Source organism: Cygnus olor, chromosome 3 (assembly GCF_009769625.2).
Source record: "Cygnus olor isolate bCygOlo1 chromosome 3, bCygOlo1.pri.v2, whole genome shotgun sequence".
In the NCBI taxonomy this organism is placed as follows: domain Eukaryota; kingdom Metazoa; phylum Chordata; class Aves; order Anseriformes; family Anatidae; genus Cygnus; species Cygnus olor.
In genome coordinates, this window is record NC_049171.1 from 49,903,735 (window position 1) to 49,930,855 (window position 27,121).

A 27,121-nucleotide genomic window follows, 5' to 3' on the forward strand; every position below is an offset into this window, starting at 1 on the left:
CCTACAGCTCAAAAACTGAAGAACAACTAGCTTTTCTAGATGCTGGCAGTTGTCACTATTTTAATACACGTTACGTGTATATTAGTATGTCAGACAAATGACCCTGTTTATGTCCCTAACTTTACCAACTGAAGTGCTAACACTACCCCCATATGCTTCTGCAGATGATTTCTGAGAGATTATGCCATGCCATGGTTGATAAATAGTCCAGCTCCTTGATGGCTGTCATGAACAGCCAGCAGAATTGTACCATTATCACTAGTTCCCATTTATTCTCCTTACTGCACAGACAGTCCACTAGATGGAGGTATCTCATCGCACCTAGGGAGGGAAAAAAGACGTGCCCTAGATCTTAACATCAGGAAAACCCCCCTCTGCTTTGAGAGAGAAGCCTGAATCTCTCAAAGCTCTGCCAGAAAGGAGGAAGAATACAGCAGACACCCACCTGATGAGCCTAAGTTAGGAGGAGGCTAGTCGGTGCAGCTAGCCAGGGCATGCAGGAGTGGCCGTGGGGATGGTGGGGTGCTTCTGAGCTCTGAAGTCTGCTCTGAACCGCCCCAGAAACGGACCACTTCTGACATCAAATGGCAGGGATGCCCTCTGTGTGCCATTTCAGGTGGTGCTGACCTGAACTTTTCACCCAAAGCGCAAATCAAATTTCATTCGTTCAGAGATAAGAAAAACCCGACCCTCTAAAAAAATTCCCGAAAAACTGGTCTAGTGCACTTTTGTACTTGTTGCGAGCAGCAGTGGTAAACTCCAAAAAATGGTCTGCTTTCATGTCATTTCTGATATAAGTGAAGAGACAAAACATTCTCACAGAAAAGCTGCTCCCTGGAGATTCCCAGCCTGGCTGTCAGTTCTCCAGGAGCGTGGTTAGGTCCAGTATTTATAAGCAGAGCTGGCTGCAATGGGAACTGAGCATCTGTAATCCTACAGGAAAGTCACTGAATGATTTTTTTTTCTCTTAAAAACCCTTCCTCCTGGCAGTAATTACCTGCATTAAAACGCCTGCACCACAACCACCCACAATCTCTCTTGTCCCACTGACTCCAAGTATCATTGCTCAGCACGTCTGTGTGAGCACCCTCTGATTTCATCAGCTAGCACGTGTAAGGAATTCACAATGCATGCAATTTCTACTTATTTCAGGTTACAACATAATAAAGTTGGGAAAGCAGTGGGCAACATGAAAAAAAAAAGGATAATACTTTTAAAAAGTTTTTTTTTTTCCAAGTGGTAATTCAGAAGTAGAGAGGTCTTTAAAGTGCTGCTCCCTCTACTAGTTGTAACTGAAGTTTCTGTGCTTTCATCTACATCAAAGGTCTTCAGCTCCATGGCTTCATGAAATATTCCCCAGAATTACCTGATTATTTTTTTTTCCCACTTTAATTCACATTGAGCCAGCTCCAAGCCTGGAGTTGTTCTATTAAAATTAACAGGAGCTGCACCAGGGATGAATTTTCTTCACTGTCACATAGTATAAGAAACAAAGATGAGAGCAATATTACAAAGCCTCTAAAAGCTACATACTTGCTTGTTAACCCATTTTCACTTGTACATGGTACCTAGCCTTCAACTTTATGTTTTAAGCCAGGAATTAAAAGATGTTCTGATATAGGTCAGTAGCACAGTAATTTTAGATGTTATTTTAAATTGCTAATTTTTTTTCCTCTGGACAGTTAATAAAATTAATTTTAAGTTGATGGCTTCCAGGATGAAAGTGTGGTTTTTATATGAAATGCAACTGTACAGTGATGTGTTTTCACTTAACTTACTAGCAAGTTTAGATTGTATCACCTACCTTTAAAACAAAAAGAACTGTCACTTCTAAGCGTATGTTGACATGCAAGTCTGTGCAAGTTCTCTTGTGAATTGGTTTTTAGCTTGTTCTTGTGTAGAGATACTTGCAGCAGATTGCAGAAAGTGCTAGTATAAATCTTGCAAAACTTCTGTGGCTTCTGGTAAAGCACAGAGCTGGTACTCTCAGGTCTGAATGTGAGTTTACTGTGAAACGTAAGCAGTGAATTACACAATCTAATGCTTACTTTTGAAGTAAAGCTGCATGTGGTTGAGTTGTTGTTTTTCTATAATAAACACTTGAAAGGCAAAGACAAGTAAACAAGTAGAGTAAAAGCCCTACATATATTGAATATCCAACATTATATTTTACTAATAACATAAGCAGACAAATATAATTGTCACTGTTACAAGTTTAAAAATATTAAAAAGCATATTCCCAAGCCTAAAACTTACGAGCTGTTAAGTATTTGAAATTTTTCTCCTTTGTGAAAACTTAAGTCATCTTCTGTTCTTGCTTCATAGTCATAAAGCGCCACAAAAAGAGTTACACCTAAAGAAGAAGATAGGTGAGTTACACTCCATCACCAAAAACGGAAGAAAAATGAGCTTCAAGAGAGCAGGTGGCTAAGCTTAATGTAAGCCATTCCAGTTGCTGGGGAGAAAAATAAACTGAAGTCTCCTGCTTTAGCCTCCTACTAATCCTTGTGCTTTCGTGCAGCTAGTGGGCACACCACCTCCTTCAGATTTTAGGATTCATCAGTCCTCTTGGTTTGGCACCCACACACAAAGCAGGGATACCAAGTAGGCAAGGTGTTTTTGAAGAGAGAGTTGAGACACACCTACACCAAATATCTCCTGTTAACCACCTGAGGTGCCTCAGACCACACCTTCCATTCCCTGGTAGAGGGATGAGGTGGTCAGTTGGCCAAGCTTTTTCTGTAACTTCCCATCTCCCAAGCAAACTAGCATCTGCAAGCTTGCAAAGGCAGGGCTGAGGACCCAGCTCCACCCCAACTTCAACTCTTTGCGCTAATTAATGAGGTTGCATTTACACAAAAGAGCATGCCAAGACAGCTGCGACCCCAGTGAAATAATGTGATTGATGCCCAACGAGTGCACTGAAACAAGACTTTGAAAGTCACCTGTTCCTCCTCTTGTACGCAGCGTCCCTGTATGAGAGGAGGAGTTGACTCCACCAAACACCGTCAGTCCTTGGCCTCCTGTGGCATGGAAGTTGTTGTAGTTTGGAATTGAAGTCACACCGAAGCTCGGATAGTGCTGTGGCGTGGGATCTGTGCCATAGCGGTAGCCTGAACTTTGCGTTAAACTCCCATCCCTCTCATCAGTCAGTTTTGTTGCTTCTTTGTCCTTACATTGCACACAGCCCATTATCTAAAATCCTACGGGAGAAAGGAAAAGAGAACCGTTCATAGATTTATGATCACCATATCTCTCTCAAACCCGCATATGATGAGGATCAAACTAAGTTCACTGCTCAAAAGCCATTTATTTATTTATTTATTTTGGAAAAAAAAACAACAAAAATCAAAACACTGACAACCTGTTTGAAAATAAACAGCAGCGGGTTGGAAAAGCTCACATCAGATTCTTCCTCACGGTGGTTTCCCACCAGGGCTGAGAAGGTCCCACCTGTTCTTACAGCAGCCTCAGCTCAAAGGCTGAAAATTGCTTGCTTGCAGGTGGGTAGGAGGAAGAAATCTCCCTCACTCACCCTTTGCCAGGAGAGCACAACTGCCAGGCAAAGACAGTCAAAAAATACTGATGGAGGTATTCAGGTCTGGCTCCAAAACAGAGAGCAAGGCACTTAACTCACTGTTCGTTTCTGACATTGCCAAGCATGCAAGAGCTCCTGTTGACTTCATGTAAAGGCAATACGGCCTTTTTGCATTGCTGGAGCTCTGCGCGACAGACAGAGAAACAGATACAATGAGCTGATAATTATCACAGCACAGGAAAGTAGGAGGGAACTCATCAGATAGCAGATGTAAAACAAAAGGAAGTGCTCCTTTATGCTTGCCGAACTGAAGGGTAAGGCGTCTTGATACCGGATGCTGGGGTAGCCAAAAGCATAAATGATCTAAGAAAGCAGAGAAAGTCATGGAGGAATTAATGCGTTAAATGCAGACGGTCTCAAAGCCCAGGTTCCTGACTTGTAGAAACTGAGAAGGTTCACTTTGGAGAAGTTTCCTCTAAGTTTTCTAATTCTCTTAACCTCATGTTCACCATCCTCAAGGGGCACTGCAAGGGCCTGGAGGGTTGATCTCTTGCAATTTTATCTGCAGACAAGTTAAGAGCCTAATTCTGTGTGAAGAAGCTCAGTCAGTAGAGGGAGACAGAGGGTGAGCCACCACGTTTAGGCACAGCCCTCTGTCAGGTCAGCTCTGTTACCTGCTGCTATTTTTCCTCTAGGAGCTCCAGCGCTGTAGGATTCATGTGCTGCTGCTACCAAACTCTTTGCTTGTGACACAAGCTGAATCTTGGCACAAAACCAAAGTTTCTGAAGTCATGCATGATGTATCTAGGGAATCAGATACCTGTCTGGATGGACCCTTAATCCAAACAGCTATGGTGCCATGTAACCTGGCACACAGGCACTGTGCTCTAGACGCTCATGCTGCAAGAAAGAGCAGTGACAACAGAAAAATATTTTTTTAAAAATTGAATTGCTGGACATACTTTCTCCAGAATATATACATAGGCAGGGAGAAAATGCACAGCTCAGGTAAAAAAAAAAAAAGAAAAACACATTTTCCCCCCCTTATTTCTTTTCACATTTCAGCCAATATCCGTCACTTAGAGTAAATAAAAGCATATCCTTTTTCAAATATCCTTGTTTTTCTGTAGCTGCCAGGCTGGCTATTTTGTATGCCTTACCCCAACATCAACACAGGAAATTAGCTTTGACAAACTCCTGGGATTCAGAAAAAGCATATTTCTCTGCTGCTAATGGTTGAAAAACATGCGGTAGCTCCCTGTTAGTCTGTGACAGTTCACAGACACCTAGACACCTGCTCTGTAAGTCTAACCAGCCTAATTAGAAAAACCTTCTGTTGAAGGGTGTTTTCCACAATTTGAAGATACCATCAGCTATTCTGCAAGCCTGTTCTGAAAAACAATTTCCATTTTAATATATTTCCCTGAGCCATATTGCCTGCAGTTAGCACACATCCACCATCTCCTGCTCTTAGCTTAACTTGAAGGTGGTGTTCTTGCATTTCTCCATTTCTTCAGGACTTCTCATTCACTCAGCAGCGTGCCCACACCAAAACTTTTGTGCTGGGGCTGGAGGTGTGGGATACTGTGCCGGGGCTTGAGGTTCTCCATTTCTGGGACTGGCAGGGACTTCAGAGGATCCCACAGGGACTGCGATGGGTACAGAGGTGCCCAAGCCAGCTTGCATAGATTAGTAGACTAGTTTGGCTTGGAAGGGACCTTAAAGACCACCCAGTTCCAACCCCCTGCCATGGGCAGGGACACCTCCCACCAGACCAGGTTGTCCAGAGCCCCATCCATCTGGCCTTGAACACCTCCAGGGATGGGGCATCCACAGCTTCTCTGGGCAAGAGAGAGGGGAAGCCCAGCGCAGCACATCGGGTCGGAGGGATGGGTCGGGGACTTGCTGCTTGGACCCGTGCACAGAAAGCAAGGCCCAGGCAGCAGAGCAAATGCTGCCACACGGGGTGACACCGTGTGGGAATCCCCCATCAGGAGGCTCAAATGGGGAAGAGCGAGCCATTGCAGTGCTCAGATTAATAGGTGCAAGTGCAGGCCCATACATTCATTCACTTCAAACCAGTGAAGTGATAACGCAGGCTTTACTATTTAATGCAGAATCTCAGCAGCCTTTTTGTTGCCTTGAAACCTTACCTCCCTGTGAAACTCTAGTGCCTCCTCCCCTTCCCTCTCCCAGCTCTGTTTCTCCTCTTATTTGTTCCCATGTGTTTTCACTGGAAAAAAAAAAAGTAGAAAAGAAAGCAAAAGAATGAAAGTAAAAGAAAGAGATGGGAAACACGAAGTCTAGAATAGTACAGGAGAAAGAGATTTTCTTGTGGCTGCTGCTTTTGCAGACATGAAAAAATATATATGAGAGAATTATTGTTCAGCTAGCCCTATTGCTCATTTGCAAACTTTCAGCTGAGCAGGGGAAAAACCCTCCACTGAAATCTGGGAAGATTTCACATATCAAGTCATGGGGGCTGTCAGGACATTTGATTTACTAATTTTAGTCAGATGGTGAGGAAAAAGTAAAAACTACAAATCTGCTGCAAAAATAAAATCCTTCAGTGCATTAATTCTGAAGAAAGTGAATAAACCAGGAGATGGTACATGTATGTACCAGCAGTCTCAGAATAATAATGGTTTGGGGGGGTTATTGTTATAAGGAATGATACGAATAGAAAACCACTGAATTATCAGTGCCTTGTTTTTTTTTTTTCTCCCTTTATATTTTGCTGCAATGGCAGCACACAGGGAAGGAAAATTTGATGCAAAGTCGGTGACTGACAGAAAGGGTTTTTTCTTTCTGTTGCCCCTTTCCAGTCTGTCACAGTGTCCAGACAATCCAAGCATGAAGACTACTTGATTGTAGTCTCTTGTAAAATGTGACAGAGGGTGTTACATGCATGCATCTTTTTGAGCCAAGTCCTTGGAAGTTGTTTATTCCTGGCTGAAAGAAGTCAGCTAGCTAAGTTGTGTCAGGGGGAGTTTAAATGTGAGAGAATACATGTATGCATGTGCACGCTTCAAGCAATTTCAGCTAACTCAGGGTTTTCCTAGACAATAAATATAACCTCCATTCAGCATCAGCCTTTGTGTCAATGAATGGATTCCAAAACCCAATCTCCTTCGGTATCACAGAACAGGCATTTCATATCCTAAAGTCTCCTCACCCTGCATGTCAGCACTTGGAGCTCTGTAAGGCTGGAGTTATTCAGCCAGCTCTGAGATCACCAAAAAAACAAAATCTGGAGCTGTTTTACACTGAATTCTCTGGAGACGAGCACACAGTGTTGTTCAACCAACGTGCTGTGCAACTTACGGTAAAGGAACAAGATTTTATTCCATTTCCATTAGGAAAGGCAGCATTTCTCAGATGCACGAGTTATGGGGTCATGCAGCATTATCATAATTTGCCACTGGAACTGCTAAAAGGTATGTAACTAGCCTAATTAAAATTAACTTTTCTTATGCAAACGTATTGCTTTTGTTTGTTTTAAAGATGCATTTTTACGGGCAATATAACATGTGTTTTCATTAAAATACAAAACATTTACATGGTTTTTGAGACTTCCTCAGAGACAAGTGAAAATACCCACTATTTGTCTCCTTTCTTGACCTTGTTACATTTCTTGGACTCTAACATTTACATTGCAAGTAATCCAACATCAGTTCAACCAGAAGAGTAGTTTCCACCCACATGGATTTATTTGACAAATTTATTTGACATGCCATTATTTGACAAAGATATAAAATTAATTTCATCACTACTAATTATTTTATATAATAATAGCTCCTTAATTATGTTTGGTGCTGTTGCCTGCTTGGTAATCAAAGCCTAAGGAAAGTCTAAGAGTACTAGAAAGAAAAAGTCTGTTTTTCATATTTCTACTTTAAAAGAAAAAGCTCCAATGTGTAATATTTGAAAAGTAAAAAGTATTGATAAGCCATGGCCTACTCTAGCTTCTGCAGCTGTAAACCATCAAGAGATGGATGGGAAGATAACCAGTGTAAATTCATTGCTTCACAGCATCAGAAGTTTTTCCATAAGATTTTACAACTAGTGGCTGAAAATACTGAATTTTCCCAAACCTGCTTTTCCAAAACATGCTTTTTTTTTTGAATATTCTAGGAGAAAGTGGGTCCTTGAAATGCTTGAGGGACGTACACAGGGAGATGCAGGGAAACATCCCACTGTTCTGCACACTCCCACCCATACCATGGTCTCCTTGGCATCCCTTGCCTGGGGATGGAGATCACCCCAGGGGAGAGAGCTTCAATCGGCAGGAAAGATGGGGAGTGAGTGCAGAGCCTACAGGGCTTTGTTCCTCTTCCTCTGCACAGCTTTCTGTGGAAGGAAATCTGATTGTGCATTTTCAGGACAACTTCTTTCAAGTAAGTCAGAGATATGAAAGAGAAAGACTGGATGAACGGTAACTGTCAACTGTCTTTTTCCGACCAAACCTTACAAATCTTGACTGGAAAGTACCAGCAGGAAAGCCAAATTAAAGAACAGTCATTTTGAAAGGGAATCAGAAGAACAAAATCCTTGGCTTTTATTCAGCCTCTGTGGTGAATGTGTTTGCTAATCAAACCAAGGCTTGCATCCAGCATGGCAGTGAAGAAAAACATCCTCTAAGGAATATCTTCTTGGTGTTTTATGTTTTGCTGAAAGCAGCACAGAATTATCAGTCTGTGACATCAAATAAGCCAAATTTCATGAGTTACAGTAGGATTTAATATTCAAAATGCCACATTCTGGGTTATCGTGAAGATGAAGAAGAGCAGAAAAGGCTTTCCAAGAATAAGAACTACAAGAACTGTTAAAAGAGATTTCAGCTTTCTGTGGAAATGCCTCCTGCAGGCCAGATAGAGGGAATAATCAACACATAAATTTATCCTGAAATTGAAATGTCTTACTTTTCACGTCACCATTAGTAGCTCCCCGGAGAGAAACCAATGGAGTAAGTATTTTGAAACAGAAGCCTGAGACACGTTAAAAAATCCAATTTTCAGGAAACTCTTGCTCACCCACTTTGACTATTACAAGCCATAGGAAGGCATCCCAAAATGGGCAACAAATGGGCACTTAAAACTAGTCCTACATAGACTGGGAATTCTCACGGAGCCTGATAACTGACCTCTCGTTGACTTACATGTACGCTGATAGTAGCACGTTGAATTTCCAGAATCCAGTCTGGGCCTGTTTCAAAAGCAACACATGGAATATCTCAAAGAAACCGGTCAGGGAGTACTGGGCCCTGGCAGACCTGTTAGAGGACTGCCTCCAGCTTGACCAGGGATTACACAACTTATGGGAGTCATGGAGCAGGGCAGAAAGATACAAGAAATGTTGTAACATAACTGGAACTGTTGAGCGTTATTCTTTATTTCTCGGGCTGGTACGTTACTGATTTCTGTATAAATACATACCATTTTTATACTCAGCAGAACCAATGTAACTAACGTCTCAATCTAGACAGAAGGGAAGTTTACTGTAATGTGATAGATTTGGTTCAGCCTTAAAAGACGATGGAGAACGGGGATTTGTATAGGCTTCCTGCAAATCTACACGTGTACTACACCTATCATACTGCATTAAAAAATGGAGATCAGAGAAGACTCAATCCTACAACTGGATGTATTGTGACTATTAAGAATATGTAAAAAATCTCACATACGCAATGTGGTATGCCTGAAACAACAGGGCAAAACTTCAAGTTTTGTATGTACCAGGTCAAGTGTGTTTCAGGATCAATGAATGCACTGAAAGTGCATTTTCACAAGAAAAACAGCACTGAAAAATGCTTGGGCTGCATTCATTTGATTTTTGAAAGGAGTCCTTTAAAGCTCCACCCCCAGTTTCTCCTTCAGTGGGCCGAACAGAAAAATCTCTGCATTTTAATAGCTTGTTTGCCTGCAGCAGCCCAAAGTCTGGCAACAGGAGCAGGCCAATGCTCAGTGTCAGCGAACCTCCATGGCAGGAACAGCAGGAAGAGCCATCTTAGATGAACTCCTGCTGCCATACTGCTCTGGCTCAAAGCAAATGCCTTTTATCGTGTAGGAGCAACCTTACTCTTGTTTCTTGTCGGCATAAAGTTGCTTTGGAAGTCTTCTGCAATGGTGCCCGAAGACACTCAGGAGAATGAGCAGCTCCTGTGGCCATGAGAAGAGCAGAGCTTGCAGGGAGCTTTGAAGTGCCACTGTCTGTCCCGGTGCTCCTCCCCACTGACAGCATGATGGGGGATGCAGCTGTGGAAACGGCAGCCTCCTGACACCACAGACCATGTTTAAGTTTTAACACATGTCCGCAGCTGTGCTTGCCTTCCCTTCTTGCCCCCTCTGGGGCCTGAACTAAAAGCCACTTATGCAAGACTAAGATTTGTGCTGCTTCTTGCCTGCTCAGTTTCAGCCAGCCTCCGAGGCCAGGACCAGCGAAGGGAAGGTGCAAGCTGAAGGATTTCATTGAACTATGACCAGACTGTTGGTTTCTTTCAGAGGCTGTGAACAAAGCTTTCCCCAGGGCAGGACCACTGAAAGCCAGGAAGAAAGAGTGATGATATCTTGACAAAGAGCCCCATTGCCCTGCTGGTGCTGCTCAGTGGGTCCGGCATTCTCCAGCCCCTGTGTTGCTTCAGTGTAAGAGAACTACTCAAAACTAGGTCACATTTATTACAGACTAGAGAGGAAAAAGGAAGTCAGTGTTCCAGTTGGGCAGGAGTGACAGTAAAAGCCTCCCCATGTCGTGCTGGCTGGAGGGACCATGGTGGTGGTGGTGGTCGGTAGCTGGCTGGGGAGGGTCACCTGGCAAGGCCACGAGGAAATGCACATGCACAGCGCAGCTGTCTGAGTGGCCAAAATCAAAAGCTTGTGCTTTTGATTTCCCAGTGCAAAAGCTTTCCCAGTGCAACTGAGGAAAGAACAGAAGACAAACCCTCCTGCCAACAAAAGGACACTTTGCCACCTCTCTGTTTTCTAGTTCCTTTGTCAGCCGAGTCTGTGAATGTCATGGCCTTGTCTTTTTTAAAAAAAAACAAACAGCAAATTCTTTTCCATTCTCTGTGACACACTCCTTTCAGAAAAAAAATAGAACAAAACATAAAAAGTAATTTTAAAAACATCTCACCCTGCAATCTCTTAAAGTAGCAGTAGTTGAGTTACACCTTGCACTATCTTAGTGTATTTGTTTCTTTAAAAAAAATGCCCTGGAAAAATGCGGCACAGAAAGATCAATTGTGAGGAGAGGTTCTCTCATGTTTTCTTTTCTTTTTTTTTTTCTTTTGCCACCAACATCCAGACTTCAGTTGTAATCTAAAAGAAAAAAGCTTACTTACAGCCAAGTTGATAAGGAGTGCCTGCAGGTTTTACATTCACACTGATGAGCAAGTCAGACTCAAACCTTCAGTCAGGATTTCTTTTCTCTTTCTTGTTCTTAAAATGAGTTAAGGGAAGATTTGAAATTAACAGCTAAAGGCAGCAACTACACACAGTGAACACACTGCTTACTCTGCAATGCAAAACCCAGAAAGGATGAGTCTGTCCTCGGTTCTGAGTAACACACAAGAAGACAATGTAAATTCAATAGCATGATTTCAAGCTACGTTCCTCCTTCATCAAGTTGCTTGTGGTAGCTCTATTCACTAGCCGAGAGAAGTGGGTGGATGGTCTGCATAAGCATTTTGAGCTAATGTGCCTAAATTTTGAAGTGCCTTTTAAAGTATATAAATTAGAAATCCTGTATCAAAAGAACAACTGCTGCAAGTGTCAGAATCATTTTATCTAGGAAAGAGAAGAAGTGAAACAGTGTCTCTGCTGATTTCCTCTTTCTTTTCTCCCCTAAGAGAACAGAAAGATGATTGCAGGTTGATGCACACTTCTGATTTTTTTCTCTCAATTCTTATTTTTAGAATCTACCCAGGATTAATGGGTGTTCATCTGATTCGCAGTATGGGAGCTGCACAGAGGAGAATGCAAAATGTGAATCAGGATGGGCAGAGAAGGGAGGGGAAAAAGGGAAAGGGAAAGATGAAGAAGTTTATCCTGTTTGCTTCTTTGGAACATTTAAGAAGCACAGAGTAAGATTTTCAAAAAAAGCCCCGCAAAACACAAACATTGCTGTCTCCCCACCTCCCTTTGCCTATGCACAAATTAAACTAACAACTTCTCTGCCTTGCCTGATTTCTGGCTTGTGACTGAAGAACTTGGGGGATGTGACAGCAAGGAAATGGGAACAAGCTGAGTCTCAAACAAGGAGAGAATTTGCTTTGAGACCATTCAAGAATCTGTTCCCTCCCAAAGGGGCTCGAATTTCATCTAGGTTACTACTGCTAGTATTTTAGAAGTGTTACTTAGATTCCTTATTTGTCAAGTTATGTTGGTGAAAAAAAAATTCTCTCCTTCCTTAACAGGAGCAAAAATTTGCTTATGGCCAGGTCACAAAAAAATCTCCAGTCTTCTCACCGTAACTGCAACTGGCTTTAGCTACAAGAGCAAAGATACTCACAGGTAGAGACCCCCAGAGAGGATGGCAACCACATGGTGACAAAGGCCAGCGAACAACTGAAGTATTGAAGTCAGACTACATCAGTAGCAGGAAGACACTAAAACTCTGCCTACACTGACACAGAAAATAAAAAAAAGGTGCTGCAAGTGAGACCTATTTTCTCAAACTCACTGTTGCTACTGTGGTTTTACTGCACAACAGCCGAATTACCCTAGGCAGAGTGTACTGGGTCTGGCTGGGATGGAGTCAATTTTCTTCATAGCAGCCAGTCTTGTGCTGGTTTAGATTTGTGACCAAAATATGTCGACAGCACACCAGTGTTTTAGCCATTGCTGAGCAGTGCTTTCACAGCTTCAAGGATTTTTCTGTTTCTTACTCTGCCTCCATGGACATGAGGCTGGGGGTTGCATTGGGTTTACATGGCAAGGTATTGGTAGCGGGAGGGCTGCAGGGGTGGCCCCCGTGAGCAGAGCCCAGCAGCTGCCCCAGGTCAGATCAGAGCCAGCTCCAGCCGGCTCCAAAAGGGACCTGCTCCTGGCCAGAGCCAGGCCAGTGAGCGACGCTGGGTGGGCCTCTGGGAGAGCAGATTTAAGGAAGGGGAAGAAAACTGCTGTGCAACAGCAAGTGGGAGAGAGGAGTGAGAAAATGAGAGATGCAGCCTTGCAGCCCCCAAGGTCAGTGCAGCAGGAGGTGCTCCAGGCACGCAGCAGCAGTTCCCCTGCACCTGTGGAGAGGCCCCTGGTGGAGCAGGCTGTCCCCCTGCAGCCCATGGGTCCCACACGGAGCAGATCTCCACGCTGCAGCCCGTGGAGGAGCCCCCGGTGGAGCAGGTGGATGTGGCCTGGAGGAGGCTGCGGCCCATGGAGAGCCCCCGCAGGAGCAGGCCCCGGGCCGGAGCTGCAGCCCGTGGAGAGGAGCCCACGCAGGAGCAGGGGGTCTGGGGGGAGCTGCCGCCCGTGGGGGACCCGCGCTGGAGCAGTTTGCTCCTGGGGGATGGACCCCGTGGTACGGAGCCGTGTGGGAGCAGTTCTTGAAGAGCTGCTGCCTGTGGGCAGCCCCTGCAGGATCAGTTTGGGAAGGACGGCATCGCGTGGCAGGGACCCCACGTGGAGCAGGGGCAGAGAGTGGCTGTGAAGGAGTGGTGGAGATGCAGCCTCAGGGACTGACTGCAGCCCCCATTCCCCGTTCCCCTGCGCCACTTGGGGGGAGAACATAGAAGAGGGTGGATAGGAGGAAGGTGGTTTTTAGCTTGCTTGTAGTTTCTCATTGTTCTAGTCTGCTAGTGATAGACAATAAATTATATTAACTTCCCTATGCTGAGTCTGTTTTGCCCATGATGATAATTGTTGAGTGATTCCCTGGTCCTTATCTCAACCCTTGAGCCTTTTTCCATCCTATTTTCTCCCCTTTTTCCTTTGAGGAGGGGGACTGAGAGAGAGGTTGTGGTAGAGTTCAGCTACCTTGCGGGGTAAAACCACCACAGGGGTGTTCAACAGGCTGGGAGGAGACACAGCTGGGACAGCTGACACAAACTGACCAAAGACATATTCCAGACCATATAGCATCATGCTTAGCCATAAAACTCGGGGGGATTTTTTGAAACAGCCATAGCTCAGAGGCTGGCTGGGCATTGCTCTGCTGGTGGGAGTTGGTGAGGGAGTGCCTTTACATCACTTGTTTTCTTTTCATTTCCTTCAGTTATTAAACCCTATATATCTCAACCCATGAATTCCCTTTGCTTTTGCCCTTCTGATCCTCTCCCCCATGCTGATGGGGGACAGTGAATGAGCAGCTGGGTGGAAGATTAGCTGCTGGCAGGGGTCAGCCCTCTACAGGAAGCAATATGTAAGTCTTTCTGTTCCTGGCCCGGAAAATAACCTTAGAGGCACACAGGTTAAACTGTGTTCACCTGATAGGCAAGAATTGAGATGCTGCCTGGAGATGAATTTGGATTGTAAGACGACACATTACCATCTCTTCCTTTTTTAGCAGAGATTTTGAAATTTGGAAATGAGAGCATAGGAGGCTGAGATTACAGCGATAAACACTCTGAACAATGGGACACAGAAGGAGACAGGCCCTCACTTGCATTCTCTCATACAGAAGAGTGGCAGCGCCGATGCATGCAGTCTTCTGCTGTCCAACTATGACGCCGCTAAGACTGAAGATTCCCCACTCTGTTTTGCTATGTACCCTACAAATTCCAAGTCCCTTCTGTTAGCCAGTGAAGATGGAGCTTAAAAAGACATCAGCTGCTAGCTAAGGGCCATGAAAATAGATCCTGCTATGATAACGTGCATTTTCCAAAGGAAGCCAGCAAACAGCTACAGGAGCCTTCCACACTGATCAAAATATTTAAGTATTGCTAAACATATGGCAGGCAGATCTGTTTTAAAGCTTTATGTCCATGTCTGAGGGCAAGTAGAACAGAGAAGGATGCATTAATTTGATTTCATCATGAACCTGAGGTTATTGCCCATACTGCTCTGGGAATGATCTCCAAAGGATATTCATGTGTAGCGACCCTCAGCTACAGGTCAGAACCTGGTCCTTCAGGTTAAAGCTACTGCAATCTGCTCACTGCAGCTGTAGGAGGTCCTACTTTAATCCTTTATGGCCTAAGCAGAAAGTCACACTGAAATAATGGACTGAATGGCAGTTATGGATATTTATATTGGTGTCAGGGATGAAAATCCTTTCTGCTGGCAAGGACAGCAAAACAGCCTAAGGCAATGTGAAGGTTAGCCATCAGACATGGCACTGCCTCTGCTCAGAAGTGTGGACTAGTCTCTTTCAGATTATTTTTCTCTGACTCAGTGAGTTATAAAAACAGCAAATGCCAATACTTCTTAATAGTCTCTCAAGCCAGAAGTATCCACCCAGAAGTATGACTTATTATTTTTTTTCTCCCACTTTCTTTCTTTCTCAGGGTCCATATGCTTAAGAAAAGAAACTATGCTTTAAATCAGACCTGCGAATGAAGGTACATTTGCAAATGTCTAAAAACACACCTGAAAATCCTGCTAGTCATGCAGAACAGAGTGTGGATGTTTGCCCAAATGGACATTTGCTCAACCTGGCATGCAGGATTATCTACAACAGTGTTCCTTGACCTGTGATCCAAGGGAGTACTGGGGCCCAAAACCCAGCAGGTGGTCCACAAGCCCATAGCTCATGCATGAACAAGCACATACACATCCCCTAGACTCTGGCAGCATTATGCAGATGGTGCTTGATCTCCCCCTCACACTCCCTGCATGCCCTCCCCAGTTTGACTTGTTCTCTGAGTATGAACAGTTAACAAAGCATTGACCCAAAGTGCCCCTGCGGACAGCTCCAACCATCCTCACTGGAAAGAAATGAAAAGAGCACTCTGTGAGGAAGAGGCGGACAACAGAGGTTTCTGTTTCTATGTATTTAAGACACAAAAGGGAAGTGGAGAACTGGCTAACCTGGAGCAGACAGGCTGGGCTTCACTAGAAGTGACTGCTTTGTGATACACCTGGCAGTATCAACTGCAGTATACAACTGCAGATAATTCAGGAGATCTGGAGGTCTTCCCTGGACTTCCTCCCTGTTTCCTCGCACAAAAAAAAATAAATCAGAAGTTAACAACTAGAATAGCACAGAGTACACATTTGTGGACCATGGGGAGAGAGTGTTGCAGAGAAAAAGTGACCTCTCGACAGGCAAAGAATACACACTCCATAAACCAGGCTGGCAAAACAAGCCAGATTAAATATGCAACCAAAAGCACATTCAGCACAAAACCATGGTACCAAGCACAACACTAACCAAAGCAGGTGTTGTAAGAGGATGACCCTTTTCAGTTCCTTGTATGCTAACTACAAGCATCTGTAAAAACAGATAAAACCTTTGTCTGCAGAGGAGCAATGCAAATGAATATTCCTGAAAACTACTGGCTAGATTTAGGTTATTAGAATATTAAAAGAAATAGTTGTAATCAACTCAAGAAGTCCAAATGGAAGAGGGGAATTGACAGACCCTGTATGTCAGAAATGATGTCTGAGTGACTGAGAACTTGGAAGTAAGTAATGTAAGGAATCTTGGCTATTTATGAATCAAGATGCACCCAAGTTGAGGTATTAGCTGGTATCTGCCACAGGCTGCTGTTATCACAGTAGAGATTAGGATAACTGGCTTCTTCAGTGTCTCTTGCCAGTAAGTTGACACTTGCCAATGAGTCATATGCAATGTAGACCTTGCAGCACCGAAGGGAATGGAAAACTCAGAGTTCACAGAATGCTGACCACAACGTGAACAGCTTATGGGATGTTGCTAAACTACACAGCTTACTGCTAAACCTACCATGGTTAGCCTACCATGTCAAGCAAGCAGGACTGGGTGACTTGCTCCTTGCCCCAGCCCCGGGGACAGCAACATGCAGGAGCTGCAGTGCTGGCACAAGCACAGCACAGTGCTGGCCACATGATGTGGCTGGTTTAACACAGGAGCCAGACAATCCCTGCCGCAGACCTTGTCTCAGTAGAGAGGAAATGATCACAACCTAGAAGGTTACTGGTTGTTTAGACTGAAAAGCACTGACACTTTCTGTGCAAATAGCTAACATTATCTACAATCAAATCCAGACCAGTAAAATTTTGTATGTTATATGAACATACACTCTTCATCTACACATAAATTAAAAACAGTGCATGCTAACTGAGAGGGAATTTCACAAAACTGAAGCAAATGGAAGTCAAATCAGGCTGTAGACAGAATTTAAAGTTGCTGACATCTGTGAATGGTTTAAGACATTTCCTAAATGCCTACAATGTTACAACTGTGAAAAGAAGACTAGGATAGATAAAAATAACGCACAATGAAAAAAAAACACCAACAGCTGGGCTTACCAGGGAAGTGAAAAAAGATATAATGTGTTATATATAAAACCTACGTATGAAGAGAAAAAGAGGAAAAGATAATAACAAGATAAAGATTATATCAAAGAGGCAAGAAGATACTAGGAAAAATTAAGACAGATAAATCAGATATGAGATTTTTTATTATTCTAAGCAGATTATGAAAGACAGATTCTGAGCAATAAATGTGGTAGAATAATTCAAAACAATACAACAGAGGCAGAATTTACTTAGTCAATACTTATGATTAGCACACAAGTAAAAGGCCAGGTGTTCTGTCTACGATCACGATAAAATAATTTCCCACCACTGTAGCAACTTAGAGAGGACGCTAAGCAATGTATACAAGATTCTAGGTGTTTCCAATTAGTTGGTAGACAAACTTGTATCAGAAACTTTCAGATAGCTAGCCTTTGAGCTGCTGCTGCCACTTCTAAACAGTTCTGGGCTGCTGGGGATGTACCAGGGGCAGGATGATGGTTCATGTTGGGTCAGTGCTTAAGAAAGGTAAAAAGTAATTAACGGCCAGTTGGCTTAGTTTTAGTTTTAATTGGCTTAGTTTTTTTGTTGTTGTTTGTTTTTTTTTTTTTTTTAAGTATTTTGCATAGGTTAGAACAGCCAACACGGGACTAAATATATATTTTTTCAAAGCACTACAATTAAAGTCAATCAACTTGACTTTAAGAGAAACAGACTGTATCAAAGTAATCTGATATAATTTCTTGCAAACATTACAAGTTCACTTGATGAAGGCAGTGTTGTTGACAGTATGACAAGCCTAAGTCATTTGTCTTTCTCTGTAGAACATCTTTATCACGAAACAGAATGCTTTAAAGTCCATGTGGCGTACACTCCATCCATTCATGGACAGCAGGACTCTATACATGGAGAGTACTACATGAGGTCATGCAAAAAACTTGAACATATTTTATACTGAAGTCACTTCTGAGTCCACAATCATATTAAATGTATTAAAAAGTTAATAAATTAAGTCCAAGTGTAACATTAAATGGGAAACTATTAGCGAACAGATGGGTTCCTACTGGGTTCCCACAGGAACTGATGATCAACCCTTTGCTATTTAATAGGCTTATCAGCGACCTGGATTGAAGTTAAGTATGGTTAGATAGCAAGAGTGGGGACAGCAAAAACAACAAAGGGACGAGTCTGAGACAGAGCAAGTGGGAACTGGAGAAGGCAGGATGCACCAGTTTGGGTGTTAACATGGCCAAGTGTAAAACCATTGTATTACAATAAAGAATACAGGCCATACTTACAGGATGAGAGGGAGAGAGAGGACTCTATCCTCCGAAGCAGAGACTGAATACAAGACCAGGCGTCCTGGCAGGCAATCAGCTCAACATGAATTCCCAACGCAAGGCTGTGGCCAAAAGGGCTAACGTGAGCCTCAGCTGTACAAACAAATGAAAATCAAAAGATGAGTAGGCAGGTTATAGTAACTCTGTATTTGGCTCTTGTTCCTCTGCTACTTGAATAACGTATCAGGTTCTGCTGCTCCATTTTTCAAATGAAGTGCTGAAAAAAAAAACGAAGAATGGCCAGGGGAGAGCAACTGAAGAACTGAAAACACTGAGGAGCAGAAGGCTTCGTTATAAACAGAAAGCTTAAAGGAAATTTTTAAATTTTGTTCGTAGTATAGGAGTATTCATATGGGAAATAAATTTGATAACTGTGGGTTCTAATCTAGCAAAGACGGAAAACTCATTGGAACTGGAAACTAATCCAATCCAGACTGCAAAGGGGCTTTTTTTTTTTTTTAAGTAATGATCAGTTATGGGTAATTAACCACTTTGTACCACGTGTTGTGATGTACTGGCCATCTCCGCAAAGCTGTGAAGATAATCATGGTTTATTTAAAAAGGATGCATACCCATTCAGCTTTGATTATTAGGAGCTCTTTCAGGTAAGATCGACTGCCTGCAAAACATTGGAGGCCAGACGAGCGATCACAGCATCAGACAGTGTCTTGTTTCCACGAAAAAAAACTCACTCCTTTTCTTCTTGTCAGTAATTCTGACAGCCAGGACCAGCTCATGGCACACTGAGTGACACGGGGGGAAACCTCAGCCTTCTGGGGCTGAGGTGCTGTCTCAGTATGGATGGCCCTGCCAAGGGACCTGGGTGCCACCAAGAAAGCTTCTGGCTCTGCGCCTCCAGGCTGGATGCTGGCAGGTGGGCTCCTGAGGACCGCGTGCTCTGCGGGGTGCACTGGGTACTGAATTTGCCTTGTCCTACAGCCTGCCAATATTTACTTTACAAGGTTTTTGTCCAAGATTTAAAAGGCTTTATTTCATACAAACATTTCATTATCGTTAACGACTCATGATTCTACAGATAATTTTCTCTTCAACAGGTGGGAAAAGAATGCGTTTTCCAAACTTTCACTGAGCAATGCCTGCTAAAACACAGCATACACTATGTAGTAAAATTGTGCTACCAGGTTACAGACCCAGAAGCAGCATCCCATCCTCAGTAAACTGATCATAATACACAACTTCCGTAGAGTGAACTAAAGCAAGAAAGCTCGTGAAAATTTTAGGCAGTAAAAAGGCCCGTCTGAGTGTAATATATGTGTGTATATATATGCACATGCATTCACACATGCCAACACCAAATGGTCTCTGCTATACCTGGTATTCCTCTCAACAGATCTCAAGGCTCAAAAGTATGCGATCAGCAACTCTTTATTAACTAAAGAAGCAAAGGTTTTGGAAAAGTCGAAGAGAAAGGCTTCAGAGCTACTAATAGAATGTGAATCAGAGCCTGATAAAGTACAGTTTGAACAGTGCATTTTTATATCTAAATACTTGCTGTCCTACTGGATGTGTTTTTCTCCCCCTTCCTCTGGCACAATCCCACCTACAACCTACAGCATTAGGATGTTCTGTTAAGCATGTGTCCAAGTAAATTTTTAAACCTTCTAAAGGCTTGCTTATAAGAAAAGATGTACTATTTTAGTACTTAGATTACAAAGATCACATAACTAGAATCCACAGATTTATTTCAAAGGACGGATTAATTGTGGTAATTTCCTAACCATAAACATGTAGAGACTATATAGAAGAAAATAGCTTTAGCATGTAGATTAAAAAACCCTAACTTTTTGAAATATTAAGAAATAAGTCAATCCTAGGCTTGTCCCTTTACTCCAGACACACAGAGAGAGAATTAAATGGGAGAATGTGAGACTAACCATCTGCCTCTGTAGCTCACCCAGACCAGACACAGCAATGCTATGGAAGTGAATGCAATGAACCCCAGAAGTGTCACTTTCACAGATCTCAAGAGGCATCATTGACCTGAGGCTGGCTGCAGTTTCTGCCCCAATTCCAGTTTAATGTATTCCAGTTTGACCCTCAAGTGACAGTGCTGCCGGAGAACACGCTAAGAAACAAATGCAGGCAATCACTTTGACATAATTCTTTTGGACGCAGGCAAATCGAATGTGCTGATGTAAACACAGTCTAGAAAAGGGTTTCACCAGGTCTCCTCTCCTCACTGAAGAAAACAATAAGAGAAAACAGCACTACCCAAAACCTAGCCAAACACATGCTCACCTCTCAGTAGCAAAACTAACGCATGTTGTCCAAGAAACAGAGAACTAAGACAAACTCTTCCAAAGTATCGTTTAGATATATACACAGTGTTTGATTTATAGCCTAAATTTACACGACTTGTATATATAATTTGCTCTTTGCATGTAACTCACACGAAACATCTGTTCCATAGAGGATATTCATCTACAACCCCAGGAACAGCATAATTCAGTCCTTTATGGCCACTGTATGTTCAAAACGCTTACTGACACACTCCCTTCCCCTTAAAGCACTGCTCTTCTTCCCTCTCTTCCCTTCTTCTAAAATTCAGGGTACTGCATGGACCTGCTTTCAACGCTACGGTCAGGATGACACATTTCTGCCCTGCCACTCATTTAAATGCCCAAGCTTTAGCAGCTTTGTGGCTGCGTAGCTTGATGTCAGAAAACATTGAGGCGATGCTTATTTTTCTGCACAGGGACTGCAAGAATGAAAGCTGGGGAAGTTTTTTCCAAGAGAAAGACGAATTGTGTTAGGAAACCAGATCAAGGAAGCCACGATGGCGGTCCTGAGAATAAAAGATTAAAGATAAGGTTTTTTTGACTAGTTGCAGTTGCTCCTGAAATAATTTCTCTATGAAAGGGAAAGAGAGAAGAACATACAGAGGTAGTATAGTTTTTTAGAACTCATATGGGAAAATACCAGGGTTGAACATGGCTCTTCCCCCGGCTTTGTACAATGAATACAGAGCAAAGAAGCAAATCCCAAGCTGATCCCCTCCTCCCTCTACCTCCTTGCTAAGAAAGGTTTCCACCTTTGCAACTCACAATTTTCCTTTTCTCCCATTCCTCCAGCTCCCCATCAGTCCATCCATACAGGTTGCCTGTAATGCTATCACGCAAAAAACAGCTAACATCCTCAAGGCTTCCCTTTTCTGTGTACCTAGAATACTTCCAAGGAGAAAGTCTTGTGAAGAAATTGATTCTCACTTCCCTTTTCTGCAGCTACTTGTGCGGGTAACTCTATCACAATAAGAGTCTGCATCTGCTGTCTGACCATGACAGAGACAGATAAAAATCACTGTTTGAACGTCCATAAGAAGAAGGGGCTCTGAGAGATGAGTGATTACATGTTACAGCCACTAAACTCCTTGATCCAGAATATTAAACCACCCGTGCACAAATGAAAAAAAACAAACTTCTGTCCTTTATCTCCTACCCTTTATGGGACCTGCTCCCATAATATGGCTACAAAGTGTGGCCCACAGTTTGCCTCATCATCAGAAGCTGTAGGGCTTTTTCAGACATATTGGGACCTACGTGAGTGTTTTGATGTCCAGGGAATTCAGGTTTTAAGACCACCAATCATCAGGAATTATCAAACACTTTAGTCACTGTAGTGTATGGTGTTCTGCCCCTTGTGCAACCTTCCAGAAAGAAAACTTCGGAAGCACTGCTCCAGAGAGACAGGGGACAAAGGCTGGTCAAAAATAAGACTGGACATCTAAAGGAATTCCTTGACTTTCTCATGCTGTTTTGTTACATTTTTAAAGCATTTGTACAGGATGCAAAAACATGGTTGAAACGTTTTCCTAGTACTAGGAATGAGGAGGGGGCTTTAACCAAAATAGAAGTTTATTAGTATTAAATTGGATTCCCAGCTCTGTGGCTGCTATCACGGTACAATGACAAGGCGGTTAGCACAGCGAGGATTTAATAGTGCTGTCAGACAACTTGAGGAGTAGTGTTACAAAGCAGTATTACTCTAGACAGAGATAAATAAAGTATCTGCACAGTAGAATTAAAGCACGTGAAACAGAGAGGATAAGATACCTACACCATTTTGTCTAGCTGCATAGAAGACACAGAGCAAAAAGCAGGAACCAAATGTGCCCATATCATTACACTGCCATTTGCATGACGAATCAAGTTTTATAATTCCTGCCATACGGCAAAGCTGCAGTTGTTGACAATCACAGCAGTTATCAGGTAGTGCACACTCACTGCCTTTTCAGAGCACTGGATTGCTGATCATCTGCATGCTTTGAACATTTCTCCTTAAACACACCAGTCAAATTGACTTCCAGTTTTCAGTGACAGTGGTTTATCGGTTATTTGACTACTGCAGGCTGTTACAATATTTTTACAACAGGAAATGTTTATTCCATATGTAAGAAGACTACGCTTACAAGAAATAATGCAGGAAAGGAAAGTGATCTAGCTTCTATTCTGCTTCCTTCCTTCTGCAGCGTGCTGCATTGCGATGTTTGTTCCAAAACACAGATAATAGTTCAAGGCCAAGATTTGATTTAGCCTGATCCTACAAAACAAGCCTGCAGGTAAACCACATTCAAACATCTCAAGCTGTTGTATTGCATTCACATTTGTGTAAGTGAGCTTAAAATTCCTCTTTTCAGGGTTGTTGAGCCTCTTATATCTACACGTTAGTTTGTGCATCAATGCTGTAGCTTTCAAACTCCTGTGAATTAAGAACACTTCCTGAAGATGCAAACAGTATGTTAAGGAGGAAGCACCAGTTCTGAAGGGTCCTTCTTATGGTCCTGAGCTCTAGTATTCCAGGTTGTAGGATAACTGCATGCTGCATTTAGGGAGAACAGCACAATGCCTTCATAAAGTATGGCAGCATCCACGGGTGTTCCCCAAATGCTACCGCTGAAAAAAAATAAACAGGACTAACTGACACATTTCACTTCTTTGCTTTCATAAAACCAGTTTTTAATTTAGGATGTCTGAGGTAGCCTTTTAAGAACAAGCATTCATTCTCCTGTAGAATCCCATTTATCACTGCGACCTACAATACACGTAAGTTATAAATTATAAATGGCCACAAACAACTGCCTCCTGTCTACAAGCTAATCACTGGCAAGGGACTCTGTTATGCTTCTGGGCCAAATCTGCCGCAGGCAGACTGGTGAATTCGGGGAGTTTTGAGCATCAGCAGACTCACAAGCTGACCGATCAGTGCTGACTGCTCGTTACTGAAGTACTTGAAGAGGGATAAGCAGATTGGTCAGGAAAAGACAGCATTCTGAAGTGGGTTGTACAGCTGTAGAAATAATTCCAGAGTTCATTTGTTGTCTATCTTCCATGCTGTTCTAAACCATTAAAACCATCCCCACTACATCCTGTATTTTTGGAGAGCTGACAGCACTAACTCTTTCATATTCGTGTGTAAGAGATGTAGGGGAATTCAAAATATAAATAAAATCAATGGACACTTCCAAAAGTTATGTTTGCTTCATTTATGATGGGAGTGGCGTACTTTTCTGGCAAGGCAATATTGTCCCTGAAATTTAGAAGATTTCTCTAAGGATCAAAAGCTTCTGCTTTTTGTTTGCATTTGAGCACTCTAAGCGTCTTCAGTGCAGGTTTTCTTGAGCGTGAAGAACGAGGCTACATGTTTTCTTTTGTATATATTTTTCAGAGTGGTTTTCAGATGCCAGGAGCATAAATGTAAGTGAAAGAGAACAGTCCCAACTTTGTCGGCTTCCCAGCACAATATTTTGTATGCTGGCTCTTTTGTTTCCTTGCAAGCTCAGCACTGCTTTAGTGGCAGCACCCCGATTCCCCCTGCCCCCCACAAGTGATACATATTAGTACATCTGTTTTCTCTGTAAAGTCTTTTTGCATTCTTTGCAGGGCACAGGAAGGATGTGGGCTCCTTTTCACATTCAAATGAGGCAAATTAGCCTTTGCCTGGTTCCAACAGCATAATGCTTATTTTACATTTAAGCGTGAGAAAAGAGGTGGAAATAAAACCCAACACGTTAGGTGGGTTACGTGTTGCACTTTGGTACAAGCCTCACATAGCCTTCTTTTGCGAGCTGCTCTCCACATGACATTATTTCAGGATGGGGTTCAAAAGTTTGGTCATGTAAAATGATCAAGTAGTTTGCACAAAGAAATAGCAGCCACAGACACGTTTAACATGGGAAAAGGCTGAAATCAGCAACAGGAATCAGTGTTGCAGGAGAGATTCCTGAAGAGCACTGATGGTAACTTCCTAAGAGAGGTCATTGAAGAGCCAACAATGGGAAATGCTGTGCTGGACTTCGTGCTTACAAACAAGGACCATGGGATGTGAAGGTCAAGGGCAAGACTGGCTGCAATGACCGTGAGATGGTGGATGGCCTTTTTTCCAAAAAGCAGACTTGGCTTCTTCAGGAATGTGCGTTGCATCGCATGGGATTACAAGAATTACAAGGGATTACAGGAACTGCATGGGATACAGCCCTGGAGAAAACAGGGGTCCAGGAGAGCTGGGTAATTTTCAGGGATCACCTCCTGGAAGCTCCACAATTCTCTACCTCAATATGCAGGAAGCTAAGCAATGCTAAGCAGCAGGAGACCCACATGGATGAACAAGGAGCTCCTGACTAAAGTCAAACATAAAACGGAAGTGTACAAGAGCTGGAAAGGGGGTCAGATAGGGTCAGGAAACCCAAAGGAGCTGAATCCAAGAGATGTGAAAAGCATCAAGAAGATTTTCTATATGAATATCAGCAGCAAAAGGAAAACTAGGGAAAACATGGACCTGCTGCTGAATGGGGCGTTTGTGGTGTGCCCCAGAAGTTGATACTGGTGTCAATACTGTTTGATTTCTTCATTAATGGCAGAATGTGCATCTTCAGTAAGTTTGGGAGGAATAGCTGGTACAAGAGATGGTTGTGCTGCTATTCACAAATACCTTGACAGGCTGAAGAAATGGGCTATTAGGAACCTCTAAAAGTTCAACAAAGTGAAATACAAAGTCCTGTGCTCGCGGGAAAATAAGCCTATGCTAGGGAGAACATATTGAGGGCTGACCAGCTAGAAAGCAGAAGGAAAACTCGGTGTCCTAATGGATACTAAGTTGAACATAAACCAGCCGTGTTTCCTTATGGCAAAGATGGCCAACAGCACCCTGGACTGCATTAGAAAGTGCATGTCCAGCAGGTCAAGGGAGGTGATCCTTCCCCTTTACTCAGCACTGCTGAGACTCTTACGGAGTGCTGTGTCCAGTCTGGGGCTTCCCAGTGTACAACACACATGGATGTACTGGAAAGAGGCCAGCAAAGAGCCACAAAGATAGTAAGAGATTGGAGCTTTTGTCATCTGAAGAAAAGCTGAGAAAGCTGTGACCATTTAGCCTAGAGAAGAGAAGGCTGAGGTGGATCTGATCAATGTGTACAAATACCTGATGAGAGGTCGCAAAGACAACAAGGCAAGACATCTCAGTGGTGCCGGTGACAGAGGCACAAAGGCAATGGGCACAAAGTAAAATGCAGGAAATGCCATTTAAATACAGGAAAAGAAACTTTTCTACTGTGAGGGTGTTGAACACTGGCACGGGTTGCCCAGAGAGGCTGTGATTTCTCCAGTGCCAGAGATACTCAAAACCCAAAGGGACATAGCTCTGGGATACCAACTTCAAGCTGACCCTGCTTTGAGCAGGGGGTGGATCATCTCCAGAGGTCCTGTCTAACCCCAGCAGTTTTGTGATTCTCTCAGGTCACAGACAGATCTGCTGCACTTAGCAGCATCTTCCTCTCCTTCCTTCCAGGAAACTAGTGACAAATGCAGCAATTCAGTAACGCAGCAAAAAACACGGCACACATTTTGCGAGGAAATGGCACGGTTCAAACTCCTGCTTTTTCAGAACCTGTGTTGTAATGTGAGTGGTAAAGCTATGAGATGCATAGAACAAAAAAACAACAAACAGCTGCTTGGTGAGCAGTGGTTTACCACAGGCACTTAGCACTAGATGGAAATTCAGTGCAGACTTTGTGCTACACCAACTTCTTGTACACTTCATGCATGCTGTGTGAGGTAACGTGCTCCATGTGCAGGGAATTATTGTGAAGCAGTCAGGGTGCTGTAAACATACACTTGGCTTTACTGACGGCAAGTGCTGTCCTCATCCATGCAGCTGGGATGAACCAGTCGTGCTGACACTGATGGGCTGTGCCCTTGGCCTGGGGACATGTAAGATCTGCATCCCAACTCCTTGCTCTGCTCACAAACTACCCCTTGAAATGAGTTACTTGTAATTTTTCCTTGGCTTCCCCCTATTTCGTCCTGAGCCACCACGCAGTGACCTCTTTTCTCGGCCTGTGTGAGCACAGCCCCACCAGGGCCTCCCGCCCAGCCCCAGGGGAGCCTCGTAGCCTGCCCCGGCTGGAACGGGGAGGCCAGCGAGGAGCAGTAAGAGCCTCTTCTCCCTCAGCGCTCACACCGGTTGTGCAGACACCTGGCTGCCCAAAGCACACAAACGCCTACTGTTCTCACCCACCTCTCTCCCCTCCGAAGCCAAAGGCATTCAGATCGATTAGTCTTGCAGCACACAACAGAACAGCTAACCCATTATGTGTGGCAGCCTGAATTCCCTTCTCCTGCTAGCTCTCCTCTTAAAACAGCACTGTAAAGCTCCAGCTCGGCCTGAACAACTGAGGAAGTTCTTGAAAACAGTGAGGGTGAAAAGATATTTTAGGTATCCTAAGAAACAGTCGGTTTCTCCCTGCTGAGGTGCTCATTGCACCTTTAATGCATAATTTCCATTGTAGCCTGCTAAAATAATGAGATTTATTATTCCTCTCACATGTCCTTTCTGCAGATGCTGGGCGAGTTTGGGAGGGGGAA

At 43.3% G+C, this 27,121-nt stretch overlaps 1 protein-coding gene across 8 annotated transcripts in view; it reads right to left on the reverse strand.

Annotated features, from left to right (window-relative positions):
- Nucleotides 1-27,121, reverse strand: part of FYN (FYN proto-oncogene, Src family tyrosine kinase) — a 132,826-nt gene that overhangs the window by 34,631 nt on the left and 71,074 nt on the right. For 4 of the 8 annotated variants that reach the window (XM_040550582.1, XM_040550589.1, XM_040550586.1 and 1 more), the window contains exons 3-5: nucleotides 18,204-18,338; nucleotides 2,946-3,203; nucleotides 2,257-2,353 (exon numbers count right to left, since the gene is read on the reverse strand). In XM_040550582.1, coding sequence (XP_040406516.1) covers nucleotides 2,257-2,353; nucleotides 2,946-3,192 — 344 coding nt within the window. In that variant the 5' untranslated portion in view covers nucleotides 3,193-3,203; nucleotides 18,204-18,338. Of the gene's footprint in view, nucleotides 1-2,256; nucleotides 2,354-2,945; nucleotides 3,204-5,691; nucleotides 5,772-18,203; nucleotides 18,339-21,310; nucleotides 21,433-27,121 lie in introns of those variants that run through there. The other 4 variants (XM_040550584.1, XM_040550583.1, XM_040550588.1 and 1 more) reach the window with 4 other exon arrangements.